The 15882-nt window shown below is 40.4% G+C and overlaps 1 protein-coding gene and 1 long non-coding RNA gene across 4 annotated transcripts in view; one reads left to right on the forward strand and one right to left on the reverse strand.

Moving 5' to 3' along the window:
• Positions 1–7345, reverse strand: part of LOC133642208 (cdc42 effector protein 1-like) — a 13675-nt gene extending 6330 nt beyond the window's left edge. For all 3 annotated transcript variants that reach the window (XM_062036289.1, XM_062036288.1, XM_062036287.1), the window contains exons 1-2: positions 7191–7345; positions 4165–4676 (exon numbers count right to left, since the gene is read on the reverse strand). In XM_062036289.1, the coding sequence (XP_061892273.1) occupies positions 4165–4612 (448 nt within the window). In that variant the 5' untranslated portion in view covers positions 4613–4676; positions 7191–7345. The remainder of the gene's footprint in view (positions 1–4164; positions 4677–7190) is intronic.
• On the forward strand, positions 147–4962 carry LOC133642210 (uncharacterized). Its single transcript, XR_009824481.1, has 3 exons — positions 147–242; positions 3532–3598; positions 4176–4962. It is a non-coding gene; the product is annotated as an uncharacterized LOC133642210 (long non-coding RNA).
• Positions 7346–15882: the final 8537 nt, after the last annotated feature.

The raw sequence follows: 15882 nt of genomic DNA on the forward strand, positions 1-15882 counted from the left end.
TTTATAAAATAATTATTATAATTATTGATTAGTATAACTAGATATTAAGGGGATGTGAAAGTTCGACTCCGAGCTTGTTTATGTAACAAGGTGACGTCACATTTCCGCTTGACGCGAGCTCTTTAAATCCTGGCGCCACCTGTTGCTAATCACGTGACTGCCGCGCTCTGTTTGGCGGGTCTATGATGAAGTCATCTAACTAGGAACAAAGCATCTTCATCTTTGCTTTAGACCTCTCAGCGGTGAGTCAATACATTCTTCGATTAATGCTTGAAACGTGACGGCGTCCATTCAAAGTCAGTAGCGCTACATGCTAACTTAGCGTGCTAGCTTAGCGTGCTAGTTTAGCGTGCTAATTTAGCGTGCTAACTTAGTGTGCTAGCTTAGCGTGCTAGCTTAGTGTGCTAGCTTAGCGTGCTAACTTAGCGTGCTAACTTAGCGTGCTAGCTTAGCGTGCTAGTTTAGCGTGCTATCTTAGCGTGCTAACTGAGTGTGCTAGCTTAGCGTGCTAGTTTAGCGTGCTAGCTTAGCGTGCTAACTGAGTGTGCTAGCTTAGCGTGTAATCAAATGATGTCTGAATATCCTAAATGACGAATATGAAATATGAAAGTGATGTAAACTTGATTAAAACTTGGTTTAATGCCAATTGATAGATATATAAAGTGCACTTCTGACTTCCGACTTAAGAAGTTTGACTTTATATTGATTTAATTGTATCAAATGATGTACTGTTGAGGTTCATTTGTGTCTTTTATTATGAAAGTTTTTTTTGACACTGAATTTATTTAACATCATTTTTTGCGTTTGAGTTTTATTTTGTGAACTGAACTTTTTTTTTTTTTTTTACATGAAATTATGCTGACAATTTCATGAGACAAATCCAGCGTAAATTGGGAGGGAAGCAATCGGTCCTGACTCAGAAGCAGCCAATGAGGTGCCAGTTGGAAGTCACGTGACACGGGTCTTGCAAAACTGCATCAACAAAGCAATTAACTGGACTATCTATCTGGGCTATAATATAACATAATTAACATTTCAATGTGGCCCGCTGGATGTTTTCAAACTATAGAAAGGACTCCAATGGTTAAACTCTGCACTTTTGAGTGACATACTTTTCCTAGGTGTGCTGGCTAATGACGTTCAGGTCAACTTAAAGAAGAAGACATGTTTGGATGCATACAGTGACCATAGAACAGTCATATTATATCCAAGTGGATGTTTTTTTTATCCTTTTGCCTTTATTTTTCGCCGTGTTTGTTGCATCTTTGTTGCTCTTCCTTGATTATAAAAAGAGGTGGTCTACAGTAGAGGAGCAACGTTCATATATTTTATATATTCAGTGTTTTATTGTTCATAGTTAATATTGTAAATCCCACATTTTGTATTTTTCATGTACATGCGAGTGTCTTTTTCAGTAAAAAACTAAACAAACCATCTCAAAAACTTTAGTCATTTTACTGAATGATGAAAATTAGTACGTACATAAAAATATAGACTGCGATTTACGACATAAACTATGAACAATAAAACACTGAATATTGAGAATATACACTGCACTCCTGCAGACCACCTCCTTAAGTTGTTAAGGCGGCCGCCTTAACAACAAAGAGCCACCGCCTAAACTAAAGTCCTAACAAGCTGCTACGCTTCGTTCTGCCTCTGCCTCTGTCAGTACGTCTCTGCAGCACCCAGCATTGTCCCACCCACACAACCATCTGATTGGCTACACGCAGAGCGGTAAGCCAATCAGCAGTGCGTATTCAGAGCGCGTGGAGTCAGTGCTCCTGCGGTGTGGTGAGCAGAAAGGTGTTCAGCAGGTAAGCAGCGGACTCTCCCCAAATTATAATAAACACCTCCCAGTCCTCCACAACTCAACTACTAGTAACATCACTACGAGCCCGTTGACGTTCTAGAAACATAAGCGGCAGCTCAGCTCGCTCGTAGTCCTTGAGGTGAAGGCTAATTAGCTTTTAGCGTAACGTTAGCTCACTGTGCAGTGTGTGTGTGTGTGTGTGTGTGTGTGTGCGCCCCACATGAAACGGACAGCAAAGCTCTGTCTATCTGAGAGAAAGACAAGCATTATTGACCTACAGTTAACAACTAAGTTATTTCACTTGACCTTTTTCTGTTGATTGAGCTGTGTTGAAGCAGCAAAAAAGGACATTATGTTAAAAGAAGGGTTTCTGTCTCTGATAGTTGATATAATAATGTAAGTGCATCATAAAGCCTACATGAACTCCGTGGTGTTCAGGGATGAATAGTCTCTCCTATTGCTATTGTACTATTTTTTCAGCTATAGTTACATTAATAATTAGTAATGTAGCAGCCGAGTTTTGAATGGCAGGGTCTCTGCTATCACATGTTGATACAACTATATCCATCCATCCATCCATTTTCTACCGCTTATTCCCTTCGGGGTCGCGGGGGGCGCTGTAGCCTATCTCAGCTACAATCGGGCGGAAGGCGGGGTACACCCTGGACAAGTTGCCACCTCATCGCAGGATACAAATATAACATTTACATAATAAAAATCAACTACAGGCTTCCCAAATGCTGTAATAAATGAAGCATGATGAGTTGAGCATATGTCAGCGTGTGGCCCCACTTTTAACTCTTTTTTTCAAACGCTTATTGCAAACGCTTACTTACAGTAAGTCATTAATTTCACTTAGTAAGTCATTATTTTGTCATTTTTGTGACTTAGTAAATTACTAAGTCAAAATATTGACTTACTAAGTCATAATAATGACATACTTAGTATCTCAGGACTGTTTTGTGTTTTTGTTTTTACTTTATGGAAAAGATATCGAGATATATATCGTATATTGCTATTCAGCATATGGAGTGGAAAACCCAACCAAAAATTGTAGGCTTCTTCACGCGACGAAGCCGGCCTACTTCACCACAGTCTGTAGTCTATTGCCCCCCCGGCTGTGGTGGCAGCGATGAGATGGAGACGTGATGGTGACAGGCCGAGTTACACTGTTCCTTATGTCACCGTCCTTCCGTATGTCACTCAAAAGTGCAGATTTTAACCACTGGAACCATTTCTATAGTTTGAACACATCCAGCGAGCCGCATTAAAATGTTAATTATGTTGTATTATGTCCAGTGACCCGTGTCACGTGACTTTAAACTTGACACCTCATTGGCTGCTTCTGAGACAGTCTCGATTTGCTTCTGTCTCAATTGACCGGAAGTGAGACTAGCATTTTGAAGCAGCAAATTTTCATACATTGAATTTTTACACAGAGTTTATTTTCTATGAAATTCAGCATAAAATTCAAACACCAAATATTCAGTGTAAAAAAAAAAAAGCTTTCGTAGTAAAGACACAAATTAACCGCCACAATGGATTGAATGCATGTATATTTTTGATACTGCTCTGTGAAATGTGGCCATAATTGTGTAATGTATTTAATGTTTTGATATTGCTGTGTAAAATGTGGCAATTGTTGAACAATTACATTATTTTGAAGACTTTAATCTAAATGTATTTGAGTGCTAATTTATATTTTTGAACCTGTTTAGGTCCGATTTTTTTCATTGCTGATTTTCTTCTGAAAATGACGGCGAGCTATCTACACATCGCTACGCGGTAGGAGATATTATTAATACTGTTTATTTATTGTACGTATATAATTATAGATCTATAGTTAGTTACATTTACTTCCGTGACAACCTTCTTTAAGTTTTGGACTCAATCAGAAATATCAAGCAGCTAAAATGTGCCAAAGTGTGGAGAGAGTGTTCAATTATGTGTGGTGCTTGGACATTTTTTTTTAGATATCCACAACATTCAGTGAGCAGGTTGTGTTTTTGTGTTGGTTGCAGTTTATGCCATTAGTGGGAAAGGTTGTTTGGATTGGGTCATAAATAGAAATGCTGTGCTGTATACACTTCAATGTCAAATCCATGGTCATCACCCTGACATGCTGAGGATACCCCTGCACTATCCACGTTAGCCACTAGATGGCAGTAGAGTGCTGAATATGTTGCGTGGCAATTCCAACATTGACTACAGCGTCAGTTGCTTCGTAGAATGGGGCTTTGCATCATTTTCAGCAGAAAGTGCAAAATGATTAACCCCCCTCTTCCTCTTACGTGAGACCCACCCATGAATGGGGCCATATGAGTGCAAAGCCCTCATCCCCATGATCTCACCATACGTGCAGATGGAGCCATCTGTTGAGCTGATGGAGTTTGGGATGGTGAGCCTCTGCAGGGATCCGTTTGGAGAATCCAGGTTGAGTTGAGGCAGAGAGATGGCGTTCTTGATGATGGGCGAGATGTCTGGTGGCGGCGACGACAAGTCCCGCGCTTCTCCCCGCGGCCCGGAATTCTTCCGGATGTGCCTGAAAGTGCGCGTGAAAAAGCCGTTGGACTTGGAGCTGTGTGCCGAGTCCGGGCTGCTCGGTTCCTTGGCGCCGCCGTAGTTGCTCAGGAAGGAAGTGTCTCCAAACACGTCCCCGCCGCGGCCCACGTGCATGGTGTGGCGGAAGTCGCCCATGGGCGGGCTGATCATGTCCACGGACAGGTCGCTCTTGAAACGACGGCGCTCCTGGGAGCCGGACACCAGGCCCTTGATCCCGGGACGCTTGCCTCCACTCATGTCTGATGGAATGTTGGACCGGGAGTTTGTGTCCCAGGTCTGATCACAGGTCAGTCCAGGTCCACTGCGGACAAAACAAAACCAAATGACTTGACTCAGACAATCTTTTAGTCTTTACTTCCATCTTTAGAACATTTAATTTTCCTGCCTTTCACATTTGAATAAGAGAGTGTTTTTCCCATCATGCATTGTAGTGGATTTAAATGGGTGTCATTTTCATTTATGTGTGGTGATTTTTATTTTAATAATATCCACTAAGTTCAGTGAGCAGGTTGAGTTTTGTGTTGGTTAACTTGCGGGAAAGCTTGTTTGGATTGGGCCATATAAGTAATTGCTGTGCTGCGGGCACTTCCAATGTAAAATCCAAAAAAGTCTTATGTGAGTCTTATAGATATTAGGGCCCGAGCAGCAGAGCAAGTCTCGCAGGGGCCCTAGACAAGAAAAAACTGAAATTTCAATATCTTTGGACGCCATTTTGAGACCCTTAGCATGCACGAAAAGTCCCCATGTGTTTCAGCGGCGTCAGGTGTGCTGAAAAATGTTATGTTAAATTCCAAAATTGGCTCTCTAGTGCTGCCTTTTAAAATGAGGAAAAAATGTATACACTCTGCAGGGCTGCTTGTATCGCACATGATATCACACACAAGTAAACATGCTGCAGGACTGCTTGTATGGCACATGATATCACACACAAGTAAACACTCTGCAGGACACATGATATCACACACGAGTAAACACTCTGCAGGACTGCTTGTATCACACATGATATCACACACGAGTAAACACTCTGCAGGACTGCTCGTATCACACATGATATCCCACACAAGTAAAAAATCTGTAGGACTACTTGTATCACACATATCACACACAAGTAAACAATCTGCAGGACTGCTTGTATGGCACATGATATCACACACAAGTAAACACTCTGCAGGACTGCTTGTATCACACACAAGTAAACACTCTGCAGGACTGCTTGTATGGCACATGATATCACACACGAGTAAACACTCTGCAGGACTGCTCGTATCGCACATGATATCCCACACAAGTAAAACAGCTGCAGGACTGCTTGTATCGCACATATCACACAAGTAAACAATCTGCAGGACTGCTTTATCGCACATGATATCACCCACAAGTAAACAATCTGCAGGACTGCTCGTATCACACATGATATCACACAAGTAAACACTCTGCAGGACTGCTTGTATCACACATGATATCACACACAAGCAAACACTGCAGGACTGCTCGTATCACACATGATATCACACACAAGTAAACACTGCAGGACTGCTCGTATCACACATGATATCACACACAAGTAAACACTCTGCAGGACTGCTCGTATCACACATGATATCCCACACAAGTAAACACTCTGCAGGACTGCTTGTATTGCACATGATATCCCACACAAGTAGAACATCTGCAGGACTGCTTGTATCGCACATATCACACAACTAAACAATCTGCAGGACTGCTTGTATCGCACATGATATCACACACAAGTAAAGAATCTGCAGGACTGCTCGTATCACACATGATATCACACACAAGTAAACACTGTGTAGGAATGCTTGTATCCCACATGATATCACACACAAGTAAACACTGCAGGACTGCTCGTATCACACATGATATCACACAGAAGTAAACACTCTGCAGGACTGCTTGTATCACACATGATATCACACACAAGTAGACACGCTGCAGGACTGCTTGTGTCACACATGATATCACACACAAGTAAACACTGCAGGACTGCTTGTATCACACATGATATCACACACAAGTAAACACTGCAGGACTGCTTGTATCACACATGATATCACACACAAGTAGACACGCTGCAGGACTGCTTGTGTCACACATGATATCACACACAAGTAAACACTGCAGGACTGCTTGTATCACACATGATATCACACACAAGTAGACACGCTGCAGGACTGCTTGTATCACACATGATATCACACACAAGTAGACACGCTGCAGGACTGCTTGTATCACACATGATATCACACACAAGTAAACACTGCAGAACTGCTCGTATCGCACATATCACACACAAGTAAACACTGCAGGACTGCTTGTATCACACATGATATCACACACAAGTAAACACTGCAGGACTGCTCGTCTCACACATGATATCACACACAAGTAAACACTGCAGAACTGCTCGTATCACACATGATATCACACACAAGTAAACACTGCAGGACTGCTTGTATCACACATGATATCACACACAAGTAGACACGCTGCAGGACTGCTTGTATCACACATGATATCACACACAAGTAAACACTGCAGAACTGCTCGTATCAGGGACTTTAGATGCAAGCCAATATCATCCAGTACTTGTATTTGTAGCTGATATCAGAGTGATATTGGATGGGGATCTTCCTTCCAAGTGGTGATCATGGACATGCAACACTTAGTGGTCTGGTGGAGAGAAAGAAAGTGTTCATGAAAGCCGAGGTCAGCTGAGGTTGCAGAAGATGTTTGCTTCCTTTGGGACTGTGAGTCAGTGTCAGTCCGCCAGAGTCACGCAGGGTCTGCTCCTCACCATCTTGCTTTGTCCTCGCTTTCCTGGAACGTCTTCAGCCAAGAACCCAGAAGAGCAGCAGAAAAAAAGGGTGAAGATGAGAAATATAATCCAGTTCTGTCTGAGTCTCCCTGGCCAAGATCAGGCTTCTTTGGATTGTCCGTGCTCCTGGATTAGTTCTTAATCTCTTCGGTCTAAACCCCAACTGAGACTTGCTCACTTGCTCCCTGCCTCCTACTTACTGCAGGGGGGCGGGGGGGTTCCTAAAACACACATGTAGTCCAAGAACAGCAGGATTGTTCTCCCTCCTATTGTCAGACGAAGCAGAAAGTAGTTCTTTGTACTTTCCTGACAAGTGCTACACACAAGTCCACAACACGGACGTCCAAAGTGCTCCCTTTTTAACTTCACTTTCTAAAAACACTAGCACCAAAAATAACATCAGTAAAGTAATGGAAAAAGTTTGTTTCCTTTTACATTTAAACTGGCATTGCTGAAAAAGAATCATGAATCAAAATGTTATGAATTGTTGATGAAGGCTCCAATTACTTCACATCAAATCTATTTTTGGGGAAACATATGGCAAATGTTGTGTATTTGCCATAAAAAAAAAGTTTTCTATTGCAAAAAGGGCATTAGAGAAACAAACATAAAAAAAAGTATAATAAATGGATCGATCTGAAGCCTATCTGGAGATTTACGTGTTAAAAGTTTTAAAAAAAAAGAGACTTACTTATATATAAAATATGTGTATGTACATGTATGTATATTCATTCATAGAACATATTCAATTGTATTTTTTTATTTAAATGGGATATATATGTATGTGTATATATATATATATATATATATATATATATATATATATATATATATATATATATATATATATATATATATATATATTAGGGCTGCAACAACTAATCGATTAAATCGATTAAAATCGATTATAAAAATAGTTGCCGATTAATTTAGTCATCGATTCGTTGGATCTATGCTATGCGCATGCGCAGAGGCTTTAAAAAAATAAAAAAAATAAAATAAAAATAATTCTTTATTTATAAACTGCAACATTTACAAACAGCTGAGAAACAATAATCAAAATAAGTATGGTGCCAGTATGCTGTTTTAAAAAAATAAAATACTGGAAAGGATAGAAATGTAGTTTGTCTCTTTTATCCGATTAGTAATCGATTAATCGAAGTAATAATCGACAGATTAATCGATTATCAAATTAATCGTTAGTTGCAGCCCTAATATATATATATATATATATATATATATATATATATATATATATATATATATATATAATATATATATATATATATATATATATATATACATATATACATATATATATCCATTCATTTTCTACCGCTTATTCCCTTCGGTGTCGCGGGGGGCGCTGGAGCCTATCTCAGCTACAATCGGGCGGGAGGCGGGGTACACCCTGGACAAGTCGCCACCTCATCGCAGGGCCAACACAGATAGACAGACAACACTCACACCCACATTCACACACTAGGGCCAATTTAGTGTTGCCAATCAGCCTATCCCCAGGTGCATGTCTTTGGAGGTGGGAGGAAGCCGGAGTACCCGGAGGGAACCCACGCAGTCACGGGGAGAACATGCAAACTCCACACAGAAAGATCCCGAGGCCGGGATTGAACTCACAACTACTCAGGACCTTCGTATTGTGAGGCAGACGCACTAACCCCTCTGCCACCGTGCTGCCCATATATATATATATATATATATATATATATATATATATATATATATATGTTTCCTATTCAAACTGTCGATTTAAGTGCAAATGAAAATACAGCTTCACCACTTTGGTCATCATTTTTGCGCTTTAGAAACTTCTATGACTTTTAGCTCCAGACTCCTGTTTGTTTGAGATTGTCATTGCTGCCACAAGTGGTGGAAAAGTGTATCACAACTGAGTACCGACATATTTTTTGGGCGGCCTAATCCCCTTCTGCCTTGGAGATGTGCAGTATACTATAATTATTGACTTGTTTAAATTGACAAATGTGCTGTTTTAGCCTGCAATATTCTTCTTACGTATGTCTAGCTTGTGGCTATTGTGTGCTTAGCTGCTAGTAGTACACTGATAGCTTGTTATTTTCACAATTTGGGCTTCAGGCTTCAGTCATTGACTGCAGAAAAAGTGTAGGTTATGTTTAGATCTCTTACACGGTGGACGGCGTGGCGCGGTTGGGAAAGTGGCTGTGCCAGCAACCTGAGGGTTCCTGGTTCAATCCCCACCTTCTACCAACTACGTCACGTCCGTTGTGTCCTTGAGCAAGACACTTCACCCTTGCTCCTGATGGGTGGTGGTTAGGGCCTTGCATGGCAGCTCCCTCCATCAGTGTGTGAATGTGGAAATAGTGTCAAAGCTCTTCGAGTACCTTGAAGGTAGAAAAGCGCTATACAAGTATAACCCATTTACCATTTACCATTACACGTCATCCCCTCAAAACGGAGATGCATAACATGACATTTTGGTCAACTCAAAGTCTTTATGTCACGTCTTGATTGTTTTGATTTTATAGATAGTGCTCCGTTATCGTCTGAGTACTTCTACAGACATTTTAAGAATGTGGGTACACTAGAAGGGTTGTAAGCTGTGAGTGTTGGATGAAGTCTGTGACTTATCACCTTGAGCAAGATGCCACTCTTACTGGGCACCTGCTCGGATTAGCACCATTAAACCTTCAAGTAATCTCCGCTTCTCCAACCATTGCAAGCAAAAAAACAAAGTAGGTTGTTATTGACGGTGACGGATATTAGGCAAGGTGTAGTGAGATGGCGTAGATCTGAGGAGGCGCTAAAATGAATTCAAACAATCTGCTTCTGGTCCAAGAGAGATTAAGGCCAGCAGGAAGATAAAGACACACATTGCAGTCCAGATAAAACACAACAGGAAGTCTGAAGTGATCTGCACAAAGATGTTTAACAAACACCAGCCTAGTGCAGACAGAACACTGAGATTATAGATCCTGATTTACTGGGGCAATTATTTCCATGTGGTACTGCATGTGGTACTGCATGTGGTACTGCAAGATTCCACGTGGTACTGCATATGGTACTGCATGTGGCACTGCATGTAGTACTGCAAGATTCCACATGGTACTGCATGTGGTACTGCAAGATTCCACGTGGTACAGCATGTGGTACTGCAATATTCCACATGGTACTGCATGTGGTACTGCAAGATTCCACGTGGTACTTCATGTGGTACTGCATGTGGCACTGCATGTAGTACTGCAAGATTCCACGTGGTACTGCATGTGGTACTGCATGTGGTACTGCAAGATTCCACGTGGTACTGCATGTGGTACTGCATGTGGCACTGCATGTAGTACTGCAAGATTCCACATGGTACTGCATGTGGTACTGCAAGATTCCACGTGGTACTGCATGTGGTACTGCATGTGGCACTGCATGTAGTACTGCAAGATTCCACGTGGTACTGCATGTGGTACTGCATGTGGCACTGCATGTAGTACTGCAAGATTCCACGTGGTACTGCATGTGGTACTGCATGTGGCACTGCATGTGGTACTGCAAGATTCCACATGGTACTGCATGTGGTACTGCAAGATTCCACGTGGTACTGCATGTGGTACTGCAAGATTCCACGTGGTACTGCATGTGGTACTGCAAGATTCCACGTGGTACTGCATGTAGTACTGCAAGATTCCACGTGGTACTGCATGTAGTACTGCAAGATTCCACATGGTACTGCATGTAGTACTGCAAGATTCCACGTGGTACTGCATGTAGTACTGCAAGATTCCACGTGGTACTGCATGTAGTACTGCAAGATTCCACGTGGTACTGCATGTAGTACTGCAAGATTCCACGTGGTACTGCATGTAGTACTGCAAGATTCCACATGGTACTGCATGTAGTACTGCAAGATTCCACGTGGTACTGCATGTAGTACTGCAAGATTCCACGTGGTACTGCATGTAGTACTGCAAGATTCCACGTGGTACTGCATGTAGTACTGCAAGATTCCACGTGGTACTGCATGTAGTACTGCAAGATTCCACGTGGTACTGCATGTAGTACTGCAAGATTCCACATTTACTACATGTGGTACTACAAGATTGGATATGTACTGTAAGATTGCAGGTATACTGCAAGATTCCACATTTACTACACGTGGTACTACAAGATTCCACGTGGTACTGCATGTGTACTGCAAAGCTCCACTTGGTCGTCCACAGTGCAGCACCAGCTCAGTGTGGTTTGGGTCAGAAGCGTCTGATCATGCATCCTAAATATAACAAAGACGTACTTGGCCTGTTGCAACGTGGCACAACATTTCCTGTCCCATCAAATCCTCGTGGATATGGGCAGTCTTTGGAAAATACTTTTCAAAAGTAATTATAGTTACTTTACCAAAGAATGTATTTACTGTTTAATAAATTATAGAACATTCCAAACTATAAGTTGCTCATTTTTCCCTGCGCTTTGTATCCTGCAGCTTGTAAAACGCTCTTTGCTGACAGCTATGATGCAAATAGTTAAAAAAAAACAACTAAACAAAAACAAGACATTGAAATGGTGTATTATTGTTTGTGCTATGGTGCTATCTTTTGAATGAGTTCGCTCATTTTAGACTCATGCTGTCAACCAGACATGCCGTTTGGTCTTCTGGCAGTCCATAGCGGTTCTACTCTTATGGATTCTTCATTTATAAGTTTTTACAATATAACTAAAAAAAATCTTACTTACTAAAGCGTTCCAGGTGTGATGTCTGTGGGCATGTTTTTTATGCATATTTGTACGTAATGTAATGAAGCTACTAGCATGGTTAGCATTAGCTAATATACTAACAGGTTTACAAGTGTCTGTGTTAGTATTATTAACTCACAATGGCATTCTTTTTGTGTTGTTTCACAAATTCCTCAGTAAATTCGCCAAAACGTTGCCGTGGAATTATTGAGTCTGTTTAGCTGATTGGAGAGCTAGCTTGCGCAGCTAGTGGGTCCATGACCATGACTTCTGTTTTGTTTGATCAGCCGTTTTACTGCTGTGTTATTTGGAAACAATTAAGGTATATAAATAAACATTTACAGAATATTTCCGTGTGAATAACTCATTTCACAACGTATATATCTGCGGCTTATAGTGAGGTGCGACTAATATATGGAACACACAGTATATTGTTTTCTTCTAAAATTCAGTGGGTGTGGCTTATATACCGGTGCGCTCTATAGTCTGGGAAATCCGGTACTTGATTAGGTAGTGCCAGCTGACTTGGCTCACGAGTCTCCAGGGCCCAGAGACAATTTAGTGTCCAGTGAGGCCTCACATGCATGTTTTTGGGAAGTGGGTGAAAGCTGGAGAAAAGCCACACAAGCACGGGGAAGAACATGCAAAGCTGATGCAGACATGTTCCATTGGAGAGTGGAACTCCGGTCTCCAGACTGGGAGGCAGACGAGCTAACCACCGTCACGCCTGAATAAATATATCATGTTCATGTTATAAAGAGCCTCACTGACAAACTAATATCAGCTTTTTATCTCTGGATCTGCAACAACATTTAATTGCCTTGGCATGTGGAAATTCCCACACATTAATATACTTCTGCTGGATGCACACACACACACACACACACACACACACACACACACACACACACACACACACACACACACACACACACACACACACACACACACACACACACACACACACACACACACACACACACACACACACACACACACACACACACACACTGTACAAAAGTAGAAAATGTATTGTGTCAATTCTATTGTGTTCAAATGACTTAACATTTGTGCAAGTTCCCAATGATTAGTATGATCTTGTCCAATAAGCTGCTCCATTGTGTGTTGGCATTAAGCAGAGGTGCTAGAGTACTCTTACTTTAGAATGATATGACTCAAGTTAAAGTAAAAAGTAGTTGTCAAAATATCTACTTGACTAAGAATAAGTATGCTGTGAAAATAACTACAAGTATTGAGTAACTTGTGATTGATTTAGTATCTGTTTTTATAGGTCCTTGGACTACAATTGTAGTTGGTGTGTGTGTGTGTGTGTGTGAGTGTGTGTGTGCGTGTGTGTGTGTGTGTGTGTGTGTGTGTGTGTGTGTGTGTGTGTGTGTGTGTGTGTGTGTGTGTGTGTGTGTGTGTGTGTGTAAAACATAAAAATCATTTACAATTTACTTCATCATGTTTTCTCTAGTTGTAAGAAGAATTCCTGTAAGCTGAAATGTGAACATTTTACTGACACAGATGATAATATAAATGTAATTTTTACTAGCGTGAAAGTAATCATTAGATATTTTATTACTGCTTCTTCTGACGTCATGTGATTTTTTACACTCAGTAAGTTTTCATGCACTAAATTAGTCTGATTTGTCAAATAATTCAGTTTCTTTTATTTACACAGCTGCATGTGAAGTTGTAGTTTCCATGCTCTTATCTGTAATGTGAGTGATGGCCACATGCAGTGTGCCTCTCCTACACCAGGGGGCGACTGTGCTCATGTCAGCTAGCTTAGATGTTAATACAATAGATGAATAGAATGCTACATGCTAATAAGCTAGCGCTCGTAACTTTAAAGCACGGGTCTCCAAACTTTTTGACTCAGGGTCCGCATCGGGTTAAAACAATTTTTATATATATGTATATATATATGTGTATATATATATATATATATATATATATATATATATATATATATATATATATATATATATATATATATATATATATATATATATATATATATATATATATATATATATATGTATTTTTTCCTTGTGTACTAACTGACTGAAAGAGCGTGCACTAGATGTCACATTGTGGATGGGAAAATGCCTATCATTCATTTGAATTATGATTACTTTATTTCCCACTTATATATGTTTTATTTTGCCTCCTTGTAATTGTCTGTGAAGCCTTTGAATTGGCTTGTGTCTGCACCGCACTCGGTAAACAAACCTGCCTTACCTTCCTTTGTGTGCTTACTTTGACACAAACTTTATTGTGGAAAATATCAACTAAAACCTCCAGTTGGACCTTCTTTCATCTCTGATTTGAAAAGACCGTTTACATCTTTGGCAAACTAAATCACAACATTGAGGGAGGGCAGAATAATAAATATAATACGTGCCAGTAATACAAGGGTGTACAAAGTGCAACATGTTACTTTGTAAAAATGAAATAAAGCGAAACAATTTAATGTTACAATATGTTAAAAGTTAAATATTCAGCATGTGCAAACATTTTTGAGCCTGTAAAAAGAAAACAAATGCTAACTATGCAACAATGTCATTTTCACACTAAATGTATTGCCGTTCCGTGGGAAACACTAATACTGTAAATTCTGGACTTTTTTTCCTTACGCTTTGAACCCTGCAGCTTATAAAACAGTGCAGCTAATTTATGGATTTTTCTTCACTGAAGGCCACAATGTTTTGTGTTCAATAGTTTTCATTAAAAACAAGCAGAGGACTGAAAAGGTGTGTTATTGTTTGTGCTATGGCGCCATCTTTTGGATTAGTTCGCTCACAGCAGGTGTTGCAGGTTAAAAATGTGCTTCCTGTTTTAAATACCTTAAACCGGAAGTAAAACCCTCCATAGCGTTTCTACTTGTATGGATTCTTCATTCATCACTCCAAGCAACATTTGTAAGTTTTACAATATAACTAAAACAATTCTTACTTACTAAAGCGTCCCATGTGTGACGTCTGCGAGAGTGTTTTCATGCGTTTTTGTACCTGCTATCGTAATGTAATCAAGCAGGCTTCGGTAGCATTAGCTAATATGCTAACACGTCTGTGTTAGTATTATTAACTTACAGTACAATGGCATTCTTTTTGTGTTTACACAAATTCCTCAGTAAATTCAGCAAAACGTCAGCATGGAGTTATTGAGTCTGTTTAGCTGATTGGAGAGCTAGCTTGCGCAGCTAGTGGCTCCATGACCATGACTTCTGTTTACAGACACCGTTTGGAAACAATTAAGGTATGTAGATAAACATTTACTAAATACTTCTGTGTAAATAATTAATTTCACAACGTACAGTATATATCTGTTGCTTATATATGGAAACTTTTTTTTTCTAAAATTTAGTGGGTGTGGCTTCTCGTCCAGAAAATGCAGTACTCCTTTTTGTAGAATAAATAGTTCAACTTCACTTCTAGCCACCTCTCATCAGACTTTGAAACTCAAGACTGTAGGAGGAGTCTCCCCTCCTCAAAGAGGGTTAGCAGCATGAAGCTAAATGCTATCAAGTTGACAAATAAGTACATTATGAATGCCAAACTTAAGTACCCTAATTCATCTTTATGGTTTGTTTAAGCTTGGCCGTCACTCACTGGTGTTGCAAACCTTTCTTTTGTCAACAGCAGTGAGAGGAAAGGAGGCCAACTGCAAACATGGCTCAACAAAGGGCAGGCAAGGAAAGGCTTCTCCAAACTTCCACCTAGCAAACATAAACAGCGAGGTGCAGTTCTTGGAACCGCAAAGCGACCGTGCCTCGTCAACTAAGTCGTGTTTGAGTCTTAATGATGTCCTCGCCAACTTGACTTCATTTGGGCACAATCAGTGTGTCCAAACAATCTGATGGAACACAAGTGCAAAACATGCAACACAGTATCAGTACAACACAGCTAGTGAGTGTGCCATACACACTTAGGCTTTGTTTACAAAATGG

The sequence above is a fragment of the Entelurus aequoreus genome, linkage group LG25 (assembly GCF_033978785.1).
Source record: "Entelurus aequoreus isolate RoL-2023_Sb linkage group LG25, RoL_Eaeq_v1.1, whole genome shotgun sequence".
Classification (NCBI taxonomy): Eukaryota; Metazoa; Chordata; class Actinopteri; order Syngnathiformes; family Syngnathidae; genus Entelurus; species Entelurus aequoreus.